This window comes from Sitophilus oryzae, unplaced genomic scaffold (genome assembly GCF_002938485.1).
Source record: "Sitophilus oryzae breed Bouriz unplaced genomic scaffold, Soryzae_2.0 scaffold_179_pilon_pilon, whole genome shotgun sequence".
NCBI classification, from domain to species: Eukaryota; Metazoa; Arthropoda; class Insecta; order Coleoptera; family Curculionidae; genus Sitophilus; species Sitophilus oryzae.
In genome coordinates this window covers 1,066,793-1,085,018 of record NW_022146501.1, presented here as the reverse complement: position 1 = coordinate 1,085,018, position 18,226 = coordinate 1,066,793, and the positions used below count along the sequence as shown (strand labels likewise).

At 30.7% G+C, this 18,226-nt stretch overlaps 1 protein-coding gene across 6 annotated transcripts in view; it reads right to left on the bottom strand.

The window, feature by feature from the left end:
* Window positions 1-17,244, bottom strand: part of LOC115882762 — a 28,090-nt gene extending 10,846 nt beyond the window's left edge. For 5 of the 6 annotated variants that reach the window (XM_030901002.1, XM_030901006.1, XM_030901003.1 and 2 more), the window contains exons 1-2: window positions 16,887-17,244; window positions 8,220-8,450 (exon numbers count right to left, since the gene is read on the bottom strand). In XM_030901002.1, coding sequence (XP_030756862.1) covers window positions 8,220-8,450; window positions 16,887-17,130 — 475 coding nt within the window. In that variant the 5' untranslated portion in view covers window positions 17,131-17,244. The remainder of the gene's footprint in view (window positions 1-8,219; window positions 8,451-16,886) is intronic. The other variant, XM_030901000.1, reaches the window with a different exon arrangement.
* Between the last annotated feature and the right edge of the window lie 982 nt (window positions 17,245-18,226).

Genomic DNA, 18,226 nt, shown 5'->3' with positions numbered 1-18,226 from the left:
TAAATAACATCTAGAGATTGACCTCTTCAAAATTGCGATCGATTGTCATTCCCCAGTCCTCGCTGACGCCGTTTTTTTTTCGATCATAAGATATTTTATTTTAATTGATCAAACATAATCTTATTCCTAATACAGATACTCTTGTTTTATATGTTTTATTGAGAATTTAGACAGCAGAAAATGGCACTATTTGGCTTTTATTATTAGATATTAAAAAATTACAAATAAACTTATATGTAATAATGCCTTATTATTAATTTCCTTAAAAGATATTCAGTAGTTTTGGACTAAAGAAAAAGTTAGAACTTTGGCAAGCAAGTGAAAAATTGTTAGTAAAAATGAAATATAAAATGTTATATGAAGTAGTGTTCAATATGTAAATATGTAATTATTACAAAAAGGTTTTTTTAAAACTATTATATCTATATTAATGTAGAAAAATATAAATACAAATTCATTTATTTACATATTTAACACCATTTTAGCCCCAAAAAGTTAGAATAAATTTTTAGCAACATAATCATATAATATGTTATAATAATAATATTAACTTTTATCAACCAATTTTTATTTATAATTAATATTGCACATGCAAATATGGCCTAATTATTATAACAGCACAACAAACATTCCTTCATATAAATTTTGTAGTGCTTTACATGCTTTTTTATTAATTTTTTTATTATTATATAGTGCAAATTTGTTATTTGTTACTTTTTGATTTGATTATAACGTGTACTCTGTAATATAAAGTGCTTGATTTGTGAAATGTGTGAATTTGTGAAATGTATTTATGCAGCCAGACATGCATATTATTGTTAATTTATTACAGAATACACCTACCTGCATTTTTCTATTTCATATTTCGATATATAACTCCAGTTCACAATCATCCTATGGAAAATACAGCATCAGTTATGGTTTTGTGAATAATTTTCATATTTTTTTTCCATAGCAACCGTTAAAATTGCCTTTATATCTATCAAAAATAGTAGATAAAATAGTACTTTAACCGCAAGAAAAACTTTATTCCTTCTCGCACGTTTTTTAATTGCTTCCATTTATAAAAATGTTTGTATTTATTTTCGGTTATTCGGGATTTAAATGGAATTAGTTTGGATATGGCGTTTATCGCCTCAGCCTGAATATCTGTTGATAATTTACTTATTTCGTTTCGAGCCATTCCTGGCTCCAAATCAATCAGCAATCGACACGAAAGAGTATTAAAAAATATTGATTCAAAACTGACAACTAAAGAGACAGCTTTATTTATTTGTCAAATTACATAGAAACCAACGCCAACCCAGCACAATATTTTTCTACTCGTAATAAATTCCTCGAAATAATAATTTCTGAATATTTTTTTAAACGTAGTTCGCTATGGAAAAAAATATTGTTTTACACACGACGATAAAATACCATTTTATTTACCCAGAATTTTATTACTCAAAACCTAAACTGATGCCGCATACACCGACAACACAAAACACGTTCACGAAACAAATTAAAACAAAGAAAAACCGACAAAACTACAACGTTCTACGGATATCCAGCGGCCAAAACCCAAAATCCCAGCCTCTGCGCATCGTACTCTACGCCGCTGATATCATCAAGAGAGGCCAAGCCGCGCCCCCAGAGGGCGCGGCCTTCCTCCTCGCCGTGGCCGTAGTGGTGCTGGTGCTGCGCGTGCTCGTAATAGATGACCTTGGACGGTTGGGCGTGGCCGTGCTTGAGAGCGTGCCACAGCTTGACAAGGTTGATGAGGAACCCGCCCACGGCCAGCAGGTAGAATTTGAGCTGGAGGGCGGCGTGGAAGAATTTAAGGAGGAGACAGAGTTTTTTATAGAGCAGAGCACCGAAACCGAAAAGTTTGAGAAGATTGAGAAGTTTTTTCTTCTTCTTCTTCTTTATCTTCTTCGTTACGTGTTTTGAGCGAGCGATATCTGGAAATTTATACGATATAGTATAATTCTTTATCTTTAATTTCCTTCGTAATTTGTGTAAAAATACCTATATCCAGTTTTACATAAAACGTTAAATGCCGAACGTTTATTTTGCTAATTTAAATGGACTCACCTTCCACACTAACATTTTGAAAATTTTAGGTGTTTTTTTACTACAGGGTGTTCAAAATATATTTATGAATTTTAATTATTTAAAATTAAAAAATTTAAAATTTTTTAAAATGCGCACCCTATATATTATCTTTTTTTTCTGATAGATTTTACAAAATTCTTCAACTTAAGGTATATCATATACTTATTTTTAATAGTTTGGCGACTTATTTTAAGTTTTTCAACTTTTACTTTTGTTTTATTTATTTATACTCCCTGACAAAACAAAAATATTTATTATTAATTTAATTAACGAGTAGTTTACTAATTAGTTACAATTGTTATTATTAGTTTATATTAATTATAAATCAACAGTCGTGAATTTCTTGGTGTATTTCTATATTATGAAAGATGACACTTGGGCTTTCCCTTGGGACTAATAGCCATAGATTAAGGTAATACTAGATTACCCCTGGTTGTAGTGTTTATAACTATTATATCTATATCAATGGAGAGAAACATAAATAAAAATTCAATATTTAACACCATTTTAGCCCCAAAGAGTTAGAATAAATTTTTAGCAATATAATGACAACTACTGATATAGGAATTTTCTTCGACATAATGTAAAGCTTTTTTTCCTCGCAGCAATTCTGGTTTATAATTCAAGCCAGCAATTCTGGTTTATAATTCAAGCATCTACTGCCGCGAAACCGTCCCATTACACACTGAAAATGTTTTCTAGATAATCTACATCTAGTCTTATAGTACTAAAATAAAAAATAGGGTATTGCATTTAAAAAAAAACATGTGACATCCGCCACACTGTTTTGAAGCAGCCTGTATACTCTAGAATAATTTTAAAATGTGTATTTTAACCTTCCCTATAACTCGTATATTTAACATTTTTTTTGTAAACCTCCAAACAAATGAGATAATGGGCTTTACTAGTGTTTAAAAAAAGTAAATGGAAATATTTCCGTTAGAAATATTTCCATGGAAATGGAAATATTGGAAATTTCCAAACGTGTCTCGGAAATATTGGGAATATTGGAAATATTTTTAAAAATACTTAAATCTTGTCATTAACGATTCAAGCCCGATGTTTATTAATATATCTTTCATATTTTGTAACCCTATAAACATTAAACTTACAATAGAACAGTTTTACAAACATATAATATGGTGAATATATCGAGTTTGAGGATTCACCTCAAGCCTTTGGAGCTCGTAGGTCGTAGCGTAGGGGAATCCCTGATCGACATTCATTTTGCTGTAAAAGCATTTTGTGATATTAGAGGGCTAATTCAGAATGATCTTGCATTGTCCTCACTTGACGACAAAGAAAAATCCGAATTGTTGGAGTTTGTTGACAAAAGAGAAAAATTTGCTATTAAACCCATTCATTATGCTGCAGAATTACTAAATCCAAAATCACAAGGTTCTGAACTTGATGAAACCCAAATTCTTTCTATAGAATGCATACTTAATATATCAAAAAATAAACTCAATATAAAGGAGCAAGAAATAATAGATGAAATAGTAGATTACCGTTGTAGAAGTGGCAAGTTATTTGAAAATAAGTTCATATGGAAAAGTAGTTTTGATAACCCAGTCTCCTGGTGGAAAGGACTGTATTCTTCATCTTCATTATCACAAGTAGCTTCACGAATTTTGATGTTGCCAGTATCTTCGGCTGCCACGGAACGCAGTTTTAGCGTTTATAGTCATATTCATTCAAAAAAGAGAAACAGGCTTACTAATGATAGAGCCGCTAAGCTACTCTACGTATCCCACAATGAAAAATTGCTGAAGAAAATAGGAAACGGCAATAGATCAATTTTTATTTCCGATACTATTGAAGATTTTGAGGAAGTAGACTGGCAAGAAAACGTTATTAGCTTTTTTCGTTTTCCTGTTATTACCGATTCTGAACCGTCCTAGAACTGTGATGCGTATGCGCAGAAGGAAATATGAAGACATTATTTCATTTGCGCATGCGCTGCAGAGTTCTAGGACGGTTCAGAATCGGTAATAACAGGAAAACGAAAAAAGCTATTGAGTGTGATGCTGATGACAGCGATAAAGACATGCCTCTTGCTCGACTAGTGTGTTAAAAATATTTTTTTTGTACAAATTTAACCTTAATTTATTTTTTAATTTGGAGAATAACTCATTTCGTGTTTTGCGATGTTTTGTTATGATTTTTATAAATAAATATTTCAGTTTTTCTTATTTTTTAAAATATTTCATATATTTCCATATATTTCCAATGTTTCAGGAAATGTTTCCGAAAATATATTTCTGGAAATTTTACATCACTAAACTCTACTCTATCGTTGACTCACCCTGTACAGGGTGGCTCGAATTCGACGCTCATCATTGGGATTTCGGAAACCGTAAGAGATACAGGAAAAAGATACGGTTAAATGGAGGCAATGTTGCGCAATTTGATGCTCAATAAAATGCCGTATTGCATTTTTATTTTTTATTTTTTTTTTTCATAAAATATTCTGGTGATGGAATTTTCTGTACGAAACGTCGGCAAATATTAAAGTGACTATATATAGTGTTTTAAAAGTGATGAAAGGATTTAATTAAGCCGAAACGTCAGAGTCAATATTTAATCACACAGAGCTATAGAGCAGAAAAACTGGCCATGAAAATGTGTTTTTCATTTTAAGTTATCTTATCAAATAAAGCCGGGAAACAATAAAAAACAAAATTGAAAATTCCGGGTTTTTTATCGAATATATTCGGAAATATTCGGAATTTTTCAAAATGCAATACGGCATTTTATTCAGCATCAAATTGCGCAACTTTGTCTCCCTTTAACCGATCCTGTATCTCTTACGGTTTCCGAAATCCCAATGATGAGCCTCGAATTCGAGCCACCCTGTACACTGAAAACACTCAAGTTTAAATAATTTTTACTGGGTGTTCATCAAAGTGTATTTCTATAAAAAAACTACAGGAAAAAATATGATCAAGAATATTTTTTACGTTAAGTTTAATCAGATATTCTGCGAAATTTCAAAACAAATCTAAAAAAACTTTCTTTCAAATGATTTTTCTAGATCTAGATCAAACCAACAGGTTTCTTACGTGTGTTCTGTGCTCTTTATGAAATCTTGTTTGCCATAAAACAAGAAACATTGTCACCAAACCTGTAGGTATAATATGTAGCACCATAAAGCATGTGATGGACAGTGCCAATATTACAAAGTAATCCACAATTCTAATGTACCGCCATATGGGAGAACCGTTCATTTTTATTGAGCATCTATTAGTACCGGTGATATTTATGATCTGTCTTCGAGCAGAACCGTTTACTGTCAATATTTTTTCTAGTAGTACGCAGAAAAATACACGATATAAATATACATAACTGATTAACAGCCTAGTACTAATTTAAACTGACATAAATACAGAGTTTAAGAAGGAATACGAATATAAAAGAGCGTCAGAGTAACCGTAGAAAAATTGTTTTGTTCGGTTCAAAAGAAATTTGTAATATATGTTTGTGTAATATTCTATTTTAAGTAGTGTGATTTATATCTGCTCAAGATTGTTGTTAATACAGTATATAATTGAAAAAAAAACAGCGTCAAAAAGGGTGGAAAATGACAATCGATGTAAATTCTGGCTAGGTCAAAACCTAGACGTAGAAAATGATTTTTGATGACGGTTTAGTTTAAAATTAAAGAAAAAATATTTTTTTCCATACTAACTGTTAAAATTGTCTTATATCTATCAAAAATAGTAGATATAGTCTGTAAAACGAATAACTTTGAATTTGACAGTTCCCGCGGGCTTTTCTGGTGTTAATTTTATTAGGTTAGCAACTTGCGGCCATGCTGACGCAATGCCCTCTCTAATAGAACAGCCTTCCAACGAGATTTATGACGTCACACTAGTTAGATACTACAAATTAATAACTATGTTGCAGAATACATGGAAAACATAATTATTCCTCGATTTGTTGGTTTGTATTTTAAAAATGATATAGTTTACATGAAATATATATAATATAGAGTTAATAAATACAATATATATACCTATTTATATTAATAAATACTTTAGCAGATAAACTATGAACCATACAAATGCAGCAAATGTTTTACAATATGACTGAAATCGTACTCCATAGTCAATGTAGATAGTTTTTGTGTTAAGAATAATAATTTTAAAAAATATGTGGTCATCTTTTGACAAGTTTATATTAGTTTATTAATTGCAGTAAACATTATAATATATAAATAAATTTTGTGAATGCAAATAATAATACATCACTATTAGTAGATATTGAATGTTTTTTTGTTAAATTAGATCGATTTTCGAACCCCAAAATTTAAAATATATTTTACATTTTAACCATTATCTTATGTACCACCTATTCATTATTTGTATATTGTAAAACATTTGCTGCATTTGTATGGTTCATGTTTATTAGCCAAAGTATTTATTACAATAAATAGGTATATATTATATTGTATTTATGAACTGTATATTATGTATATTTCATGTAAACTATATCATTTTTAAAATACAAACCAAAAATACGAGGAATAATTATGTTTCCATGTATTCTCCAACATATTTATTAATCCGTATTATCTAACTAGCGTGACGTAATAAATCTCGCTCCGTGGCTGTTCTAATAGAGACGGCATTGGTCTAATATTTAGAAAAAAGCTTATGACATTTTACTTTTGTCAATTATGACATTTCGTGTTGATTTTTGCAAGAAGAGGAAGAATTGTCACTTGTTTTATTATTTTCCTTTTCTATTTCACGAAAGTAAAAAGAGTTACCTATCTGATTCGTTCAGGCTAGTTCAGGCACTCAATTTAAAGAATATCAGTAACTTTTTTGATAGAGGGATTTTATATTTGCCATGTTGGTAAAAAATAACTGTCAAAATTCAAAGTTATTCATTTTATAGACTATAAAATAGTACTTTAACCACAAGGGTAGATTAAATGACACTTTAACAGCCAGGATAGGTTAAAAACTTTATTTCTTCTTGCACGTCTTTTAATTGCTTCCATTTTTGAAAATTTTTGTATTTCTTTTCATAAGTTATTCGGGATTTAAATGGAAGTAGTTTGGATATGGCGTTTGTCGCCTCAGCCTGAATATATTAGAGAATTAAAAAATATTGACTCAAAACTGACAACTAAAGAGACAGCTTTATTTATTTGTCAAATTACATCGAAACCAACGCCAATCCAGCACAATATTTTTTTCTACTCGTACTATATTCCTTGAAATAATAATTTCTGAATATTTTTTAAAACGTAACTCGCTATGGAAAAAAATAATGTTTTATCCTCCTGTATAAAAAATAACTATTTTATGGAAATATATTTATGGTTGGAAACGTTCTATTCTTTTTTAATCTTTCTATAATTAGTGTTAAGCTGTATGTCAATTTTTAGAGATTGACCTCGACAAAATTATCATCGATTGTCATTACCAACCCGTCTTTGACCCCTTTTTTTCGATCACAGGGTATTTTAAACATATAGTGTGATTTCTTCGTGGTTTATATCTGCTTCACACCAGTGTTACTAATTCAAAATAATTCTGCAACTTTTGGAGTCACTAGAAGCTGTCAAAAACAAGGTTTGTAAATGTCAAAATAAATGAATTTTCTTTTAATGATGATGTACATGTTGATACAATGATGTTGATGATGTTGTAAGTAAGAAATGGAATGGGTATGGCGTTTTTTAGTCCTGATTGTGATAGTAATAATTGAGCATGGTACGTTTATGAAAAGAAATATACAGTAATTTTTCGAAACACCCTGTATTCCCAACCGTCCCGGTTTAGCCGGGATTAACCAGGAATCAGAAAGTTTGTCCCGGCGAAAGTTTTGCCTTGGCCGGGACCTGGAAACTGAAAAAATGTGTACTACACACATAATTTATTTTATTTTCTAATATTTAATGTCTTGTTTCAATTATTTAAAAGTTTAAAAATAATTGTCTCGGAATCGCCGATGCTCAAGTTGGGAACCCTACCTGTATATTATAATAGAAATAAGTTTAGAAATTTCATATGCGTACCATACAGTGAACACAAAACACATACACAACACAAAAATACGTCAACATATAGTGTTTTCTACAGTTTATGATGATGTCTATGATAACATACCTTCCGAGGACTTCCTGGCTTCGACAGCTGTCACATTGCTGTCACTGTCGTCATCTTCGTCGTCTTCTTCGTCATCTGATTCCCTGGCTGTTTTCATGAAGCCTCCTAAACCGTCTTGGAACATGGCAGAGACTTCCTTCATCAATTTGCCTATGATGCTGGCCAAATATGATGGCTTGCTTTCTGGGTCCGATCTTCCTGAAGATTGTAGAGCTTCAGCGTCAGCTTCAGCTGAAAGAAAATTAAAACAGCTTTGTAATGAATTAAATATTAATTAAATATCAATAAAATGAACATCGATGATATTCCCCATATGATATAATATGATATATACTAATATATAAAATCCTTAAGTGACTGACTCACTGATTAATCACGATCTTGCTCAAACCACTCAACGTAAGAAGCTCAATTTTGGCGTACAGGTTGATTCTAGGGTGTAGAGGTTCGATAAGAAGGGATTTTTCGAAATTCCGGTTCCAAGGGGGTGAAACCACCCCTCAAATATTACAATAATTTTTATTTAAAAAACGGTCAAGTTTCCGAAAAAACGCTTAAACACGTATATTTTATTTTGTTTTTTTACATATTTTAAGATTTTTTAAAAATGTATACAGGGTGTTTCGAAAAATCTGATCAATGATTAATCACGATCCTGCTTAAAGCGTTTGACGTAAAAAGCTGAGTTTTGGAAAACGGATTAACTTTAGGGTGTAGAGGTTCGATAAGAAGGGATTTTTCGAAACTCGAATTCTAAGGGGGTGAAACAACCCCTCAAATATTAGAATATTTTTTATTTAAAAACCGGTGAGTTTTTCGGAAAAACTCTTAAACACGTATATTTTATTTTGTTGTTTTACATATTTCAAGATTTTTTATAAATTTATACAGGGTATTTTATAAAATATGACCATTGAGTAATCACGATTCTGCTTAAACTGCTAGACGTTTAAAGCTGATTTTTGGCAAACGGATTAACTGTGGGGTGTAGAGGTTCGATAAGGAGGTGTTTCTGGAATCTCAAATTCCAAGAGGGTGAAAACGCCCCTCAAATATTACAATATCTGTTATTTAAAAAACGGTTAGTCTTTCGGGAAAACGCTTGGACAAGCATAATTTATTTGTTTTTTTTTACATATTTTAAATTTTTTTTAAAATCATACAGGGTGTTTCAAAAAGTTGGGTAATTCATTAACCACGGTTCTGCTTAGACTGCTTGACGTAAAAAGCTTATTTTTGGCAAACGGATTTTTCGAATGTCAAATTCCTACCCCTCAAATATTACCAAGTTATATAAGTTAATATCGCCATATTGTTTTTTCTCATGCTGACATAAATGTGAGAAAATTTTGTCCAGTTTGTATGTTAATGGAAATTCTTGTTTTGCATCGAATTAATCATTTGTAATGGTGATGATAAACACCATTACAAATGATTAATTCAACGCGAACGAAGTCGTCGCGGGTACATTTCATAGCCATCGCTGACGCTGTTTTTTTTTCGATCATATTGTATATACTCGTAAAGCTTGTGGGCTACTAAAATTGACTACCCACTTTAAAAAATCTTACATTTTTATTGCTACGAACATCTACCAAGCCTTTGTCCCACTTTTTCTCATTTTTTTGTCCCAAAAAAACTTAAGCATTATTCATTTCTATCGTGTTTGGTCCACTGTGGGTGTTACAGAATGACTACTGGCCAAAAATACTTCATTATCTTTAACTTTATTACTACAATAATACATTTTTATGACATTTTATAGTTTATTTTCGCATTTAACTACTGAAAAAAATTTCTATTTGACTTTTCTCATTGTTATAGTGTGTGTTAAACCTTCACAGGCCGCTGTCGGGTGACCTCTTGCATTCTTACAGTACCCTAGTCTACTTATTTGTTTGTTTTGCGGTAGAAAATCTGCTAAACCGCTAACTTCAGGCGTATATTGAATTAACAGGACACAGGCTGAATAATGTAAATCTTTAATTTCAACAAATTCGGTGTTTGAGTTGGTAAATAAAGGTGATCGTATACGACGCGACGTGTAGTACGGCAAGTTGTGTGATCAGTTGGAAACAGTAAATAGAAAAGATGCTGTATTTATATGGGAAAGTTAAATTTAAATTAGTAGTTCTACCTATAAGTTTATTTATGTTATTACGATGTCCGTAAATTATAGAGCTGCAGATTTTCTAGAGAAATAATTAGTATGTTTACATGAGTTGCACGACCGTAAGGAGCTATAAAATAAAATGCCGTTATGTTTGCTAATAAAAATAAATGACATATTTGTTTAATTGCCATTTGCCATACTACAGAACCTCACTAAAAATCGTCAGAAAATGTCTTTTATACTCCTTTACACTCAGGAATTTTTAAGTAGTGGAACAATTTGAAAAAAATTAAAAACTCATTTTTTTTTAAAATCTTCTGTTTTAACTAGCTCATATTTTTGTTTGGTTTAAAAAGGTGCGTTAGAAAATAGATTTTCGTTAAAAATACATTCTTCCCAGAAATAAACATAAAAATTATTAAAAAAACGAGTCCGTGAAGATTTTAGAAGAAAAAGATTTTAGAAAAAATGAGTTTCAATGTTTTTCATACTGTTCGACCCCTTCAAAAAATTCTAAAAAATTCGTGAGTGTAAAGGAGTATAAAAGACATTTTCTGGCGATTTGTATTGAGTGACATATTTCACAAAGGAAGATTTTATTTTTTTTTTCTCCTCTAAAAATCGGCTTTACGAATTAGAGGTGATATATTTATATACAGTGTGCTAAAAAAATCAAGGATATAGGGCTAAAAAAATAAAAAAAACATAACATTTTGAAAACTTGACCAAAAAAAAAGAAGTAGATTAGTCTCAAATATTATAGAAAACCACACTTATTTCATTTCCATGCAATCAAGGCGGTTAAACATCATCTCTCAGTTATTTAATTCACTTTCCCATCCTCCATTTTGCTCTACTAGGTCAAGGTAACGATTTCTTTGCTTCTTCGTGCGATCTGATATCAAGCGGTCTCATTCTGATCATGATTTAACTACTTAATTTTAATTAAACAACTTTTGACTATAGCTTTGGTATTTTTTATATGTATTTAACGATATATTAAACACATAAAATGACATGAACTAATACATTTAAATCCCTTAAAAAAGAATTTGTTATAAAAAAAATTGTTGGACTTTCTCCAAAATCATCAGTTGTATTTTACGTCATTATAAATAAGGATGATACGTTTTTTTAGCTGTCGAATAATTTTCCTGTTCTTGATTTAGGCCTCTGTAACCGGTTTAATAAAGTATGTCTCACTTTTACCGTCTTATTTTTATACAGGGTGTCCAAAATTCCTCGGGCATAGAATTGCTAAACCATGGACATATTCGCCGCCGAGCTGGCTAACTGGAATTTAATTTTTTTCGCGCTGGGGATTCAGGTGGTAGCTCTGCTGTAAAAAATGTCAATGTGCCACATTTATTTATTTATTTCCTGTCACTGTCATTCGTTTTGACACTTTAGTTTGGTATAACGAGTTTTTGGTTTAAATAAATAATGTTGTTCTTTTTAGAACCTGCTTTAGTGCGAAGTGTACAGAACAGCTTAATAGCCGTTGTAAAAAACTCATCGCAACTTTTAAACGTATATACGTGGTAGTTCTATGTCCACAAAAATCAGGACACCCTGTATTATACTCTCGTAAAATTTATACAAATACACAGTATATCTTTTTAGAAAGATTGCCCAACGATCTGAAGACAATTAGGATGATTCTAGGTCTTTTTTAACGCTCTGTACATCAGCATGTCTAATTGGTTGTAACAATTAAGCTTTTTGTAGATAGTGTCAAGCATCTGGAACTTCGTATTATAGCATATGACCAGTAAGAGGTAATTTAAAATATATCTGAACATATAAAAATAAAATAGAAATATTGTATCAGTTATTATAGTTATAATACCATAACGTTGTTCTTTTTAGAACCTTTTTTAGTGCGAAGTGTACAAGACAGCTTAATAGCCGTTGTATATATGTGGTAGTTCTATGTCCACAAAAATCAGGACACCCTGTATTATACTCTCGTAAAATTTATACAAATACACAGTATATCTTTTTAGAAAGATTGCCCAACGATCTGAAGACAATTAGGATGATTCTAGGTCTTTTTTAACGCTCTGTACATCAGCATGTCTAATTGGTTGTAACAATTAAGCTTTTTGTAGATAGTGTCAAGCATCTGGAACTTCGTATTATAGCATATGACCAGTAAGAGGTAATTTAAAATATATCTGAACATATAAAAATAAAATAGAAATATTGTATCAGTTATTATAGTTATAATACCATAACGTTGTTCTTTTTAGAACCTCTTTTAGTGCGAAGTGTACAGATAACTTAATAGCCGTTGCAAAAAACTCATCGCGACTTTATTAGAATATTTTGAACGGGAAAGGGGTAATAATGGTCCTTTATGTCCCTTAAGTGATGTTAAGGAGGTGAGTTTTGTTGATGTAAATAATAACTGTTTATATATTTATAACTAATTTTTTTTTATAGTTGTATATGATATACAAATGATTTAGAAAAAAAAATCTATTATAGGGTACTTGGGTATACTATTCAAAACCAAGTCTTAATTTGTGATTTAGTCAGGCTTATTCTAAATTTCTAATCCTGACCTAACCTCTATTATTTTAGCTTGAATATTTTTGAATATTTAAATGTAGAATTCAGTGCCAAAAAGATTGTTTTTTATCGTTTTTTTAACCTAAATTAACATCTGTTTTTTGAAGGAAATTTCCGAAATATTCCTGATAAAAAATAGTTACAATAGATTAATGTATACCTAGCTTAAATTCATTCAGTAAAATATATAAATGATTGTAATGTGTAAAATTATTTATCTGTAAATGACTAAGTAGTAATTAATTTAAATATATTATATGTCTGTGTGTGTCTAGCAAGAAATCCCCTCAAGCTGTAGGTGAAATTCGTTTTTGTCGTTAGGAAAAATTCCAAAAATTAAAATTAATGATTTTTCTCGAAATCCTACTTTTTTTTATTTGATCTATGACATCCTCTTTTCTATCAAGCCTTCTACGACAGTATTTTAATTTATTTTGAATTGATTGGTGACATAGAATGCTATGTTAATATTTATTTTCAATGCAGATTATATTAAAAAAGGTAGGTATATTCTCAGTAAGTTTAAAATAATGATTTTTTTTTCAAACATCGCAAAAGTATTAAGTTTCGCGACATGATTGACAATATAAAATATAATATGCCTTATATCTATCAAAAATAGTAGATAAAATAGTACTTCAACCACCAGGGTACATTAAATGATACTTTAACAGCGAGGATAGGTTAAAAACTTTATTCCTTCTCGCACGTTTTTTAATTGCTTCCATTTTTGAAACTTTTTGTATTTCTTTTCATAAGTTATTCGGGATTTAAATGGAAGTAGACACGAAAGAGAATTAAAAAATATTGACTCAAAACTGACAACTAAAGAGACAGCCATGAGACAGCTTTATTTATTTGTCAAATTCTTTGAATGTCAAATTACAAAGAAACCAACGCCAACCCGGCACAATATTTTTTACTACTCGTAATAAATTCCTTGAAATAATAATTTCTGAATATTTTTTAAAACGTAACTCGCTAGGGAAAAAAATATTGTTTTATACGACGATAAAATAGCATTATCGTCTCCCGAAATTGTGAATTAATCTTTTCAGTTGACGATAAAATACTATTTTATCGTCTTGTATAAAAAATAACTATTAACGCCTAGGCATAAAAGTAAAGCACTTTAACGCCTAAGCATAAAAGTACGAAATCATATATGTATATAATATCATTAAACTAACATAAAGTGTCAAATTCAACGAGCGTAACCATAGTTTCTCGATATATAATTACATATAACTTTTAAATCTTTTTATATTATTTGGAACGTTTGAAGTTGTTTAAAAAATTATTTGTGGCGTTTGAAAAAAAAATGGCATGTTCTGTTCGGAGTAAAAATAACTGATTTTGTCAAGAAAAATATTTTTAGCATTTTTCTTTCGCAAAATTTTCTTTCATGAGCGTGTTTCTGGGGTTCAACTATAGTTAAAATACTCGCACTTATTTCTGGGATACCCCGTATTGTTCCTATTTCAATCTCACACATATGAGGTTGATAATATATTGGGAGAAATTACTAGAAATATGTTTGCGTAAATAATTCTTTCTGTCAACAGTATTATTAGCAGATGAATCCTTTTTTAACACTACTCAACCTAACGGTATGAATTCGAACTATTTAAGAGTAGGTCAAAAATAATCTTGTTCCCACACCCAAAAAAAGCTGTTAGATTTTTTAAAGCTCCTATATTAATTTACGTAAAAAAGTCGTTTTAATCCATTATTTTTTTATGTAAATATCATAGTTTATATGCGAGATGTATATGGCGATATTAGGAACTTTGAGTTTAACTGAACTCTTTGATTCAACAAGTGATTTTTAACGAATATACAGGGTGTCCCAGAAATAAGTATAGATATTTTAAGGGGTGGTAGATCTCGATAAAAAAAACATATTTTCTCTTTACCGTTTTTCGAATAAGTCCAAAATAACAGAGTTATTTTTCTTTGAAAATTAAAAAAAATATATTTTTGCTTAAATTTTGAGAAATCTTTTCTGGGTCTCCTTACCTATGTTGCCATGTTATCAAGAAATAATGTTTTTTAACTAAAAAAATTCCAACAATTTTTTTGGTGTTTCTGGGGTCGAAATACACAACCAGTTAAAATATCTGTACTTATTTCTGGGACACCCTGTATATATTTTTTTCAGTCTTTTCTATGTCACTCTAAAGGTTTTATAAAAATTAAAAGTTAATTTTTTAAATTACAGTAAAATACAATACGATCGAAAAAAATCGTCGCCAGAGATGGCGTGGAAATAAAGATCGCTGTCATTTTTTATGTAAATTTATATGGGGAATGTCATCGATAGAGTCATTTCCACACCAACTGGACGCAGTTTTTTTTCTTTTATACGGTATAGCGTAAGAAGAACTACAATACTAAAACTAGAATATAAAAAAATATATTAATAGTGTCTTAAAATTATTGTTTTCTTTCCTTCAGATTTTATCTATTTTTTTTTTATTTTTTTTTGCAAGTTACTATAATAAGATATAGTAGAGCGCGGACCAAGTTGCCATGTAAATGACGTCAAGGGCTTGACCTCGCCAAAATTGTTATCGTTGTCTTTTCCCAGCCGTCTTTGACGCCGTTTTTTTTTTTCGATCATATGGTGTACTATATCATAAGGTACTATTTTCACAAGTCACAAATTTATATATTTCTAAGTATCAGAATTAACAAAAAAAATGGGTTTTCAAAAATCTTAAGTAGGTTTTTTAAAAACCTTCAAAACATCAGAATTAAATGAAATTTCATTCAATAAATCTACCAATTTCTCTTCCTTAAAACCAGATTATAGATGTTAAATCGTACTGATATGAATAAATTAATCCCTGAGTGGGTCATCGAGATGGTCAAGAAAAATGAAACACAATAATTTGGTACCGGATGGTATAAAAAAGGAAGGACCGAGATTAATAAAAAGTGAGTTTAAAGAAAGAATAGAGTACTTAAAAGAAACAGAAATTTTATATTTGTATCATGTTGATAATGTCTGAAATGTTAATACAATTTTGCTCTTTAATTTTGTATTAAATACATAATAAGATACGTTTATACAGGGTCTTGAAAATAAGTTTTCGTCACTGGAAGATAAATCTACAAAATAAAAAAGTTCACAACTTTGGAATTATGAGAACTTTATATACAACTATTTCCCAAACCAATGAATTTGGACCAATATGGACCCATACGATGGCCTCCCAGATCCCCAAATTTTTCCGTTCTCGATTTTTGTATTTAGGGATTTTTTTGTAAAATGAAATATATCGGGGCAACTACAGCAATATCGGAGACTTGGGAATTGCTATCAGGCAAGCTTATAGATACTTGCAAACTCATCCCTTTATAATTAATCCAGTTAAACATAAAAAAACTATATTCAGAGATTCAGTGGTAACAGTTTAAAATAAAATTTTAATGTGTATGAATATTTTAGTAAATACCAATTTATTACTATCAACAGCTCAAAGCAAGCCGGATCATATGATTTATAAATATACAAGGTGTTCCTGTTCCGTTTGAGAAAACATTACTTTAATTCATGTCTTCAAAAATATTTTTTTCTATTTCAACCAAAATGGGACACACTGTACTTTAGTAGATCTTGTTAGTTCCTAGAGTAACATTATTTCACAAAGGTTAAAAAAATGAAGATTTTAATCTTCTTTCCTCCGCTAAAAATCGGCTTTTCGTTTAAGAATCGTGATCATATAATTTTTTCATGTCTCATCAGACTTGAAAGAATTAGAAAAAAATTATCATTAATTAATTTTGAATTTTACTATATAAAAATAAAAATAGAATTGAAAAAACAGATTTTTTTGAAAATCTCGAAAACCGTTTGGGTTAACTAAAAACTAAAAATTTAGGTGAATTATTTTGATCACACATGTGATTGAGACTATCTAAAACAACCCTGTGGGGTATTAAAATGCCCCCTGTAAAGTTTTTTTTTAGCTTACCCAACAATTCCGTTTTCTGCATTTCCAAGTAGTCTTCGGCCACATTCAAAAAACATGAAAAGTCGTACTTTACAGCGCATCCGATCATCCCGATGTAACTTCTCATCTCCCTGCCCTTGCTCGATTGAAGATTCTTCTTAAAAATCGTATCCGAGGTACTGTTCACGTCCGCAGTACCGGAACAACTCGATAACGTAACCGATACCATAAAAAACAATATCAAAAAGTTCCTTAGAGTATCCATCGTGATTTTAAGTCTTTTTTTTTTTGATGCGCGAAAACTTCACTCTAAAAACAAGTACCGCGAAGTACTTCTTCTTTGCTCTGCGCTCGTACGAGATCTGAGGAATCCCAGACGCTGGTACGTGATATTTATAAGGTTGAGAGAGAGATTGAAGAAATTGAAGATCAGTGTGTTACTTTGCGGAAATGTGGAACAGGCTTCGGTCGTACCGGTCTTGTTTACTAGTCTCGCTGTGTATATATCGCTTTTTTATTTTTCGGCAGGCGTTGAAATGGAAATTTGTGGTTTTCATTCGCGTCTGGTGGTACCGGAATACCGGTATGATCAAACACATCTCTAACTGCACAGAGAGGCGCTGTTATCTATACTAATATATAAAATCCTTAAGTGACTGACATACTGATTAATCACGATCCTGCTCAAACCACTCAACGTAAGAAGCTCAATTTTGGCATACAGTTTGATTCTAGGGTGTAGAGGTTCGATAAGAAGGGATTTTTCGAAATTCCAGTTCCAAGGGGATGAAACCACCCCCCAAATATTACAATATTTTTTATTTAAAAAACGGTCAAGTTTCCGAAAAAACGCTTAAACACGTATACTTTATTTTGTTTTTTTTACATATTTTAAGATTTTTTAAAAATGTAGACAGGGTGTTTCGAAAAATCTGGTCATTGATTAATCACGATCCTGCTTAAAGCGCTTAACGTAAAAAGCTGATTTTTGGAAAACGGATTGACTTTAGGGTGTAGAGGTTCGATAAGAAGGGATTTTTCGAAACTCGAATTCTAAAGGGGTGAAACAACCCCCCAAATATTCGAATATTTTTTATTTAAAAACCGGTGAGTTTTTTCGGAAAAACTCTTAAACACGTATATTTTATTTTGTTGTTTTACATATTTTAAGATTTTTTATAAATTTATACAGGGTGTTTCGTAAAATATGACCATTGAGTAATCACGATTCTGCTTAAACTGCTTGACGTTTAAAGCTGGTTTTTGGCAAACGGACTGCCTGTGGGGTGTAGAGGTTCGATAAGGAGAGGTTTCTCGAATCTCAAATTCCAAGATGGTGAAAACGCCCCTCAAATATTACA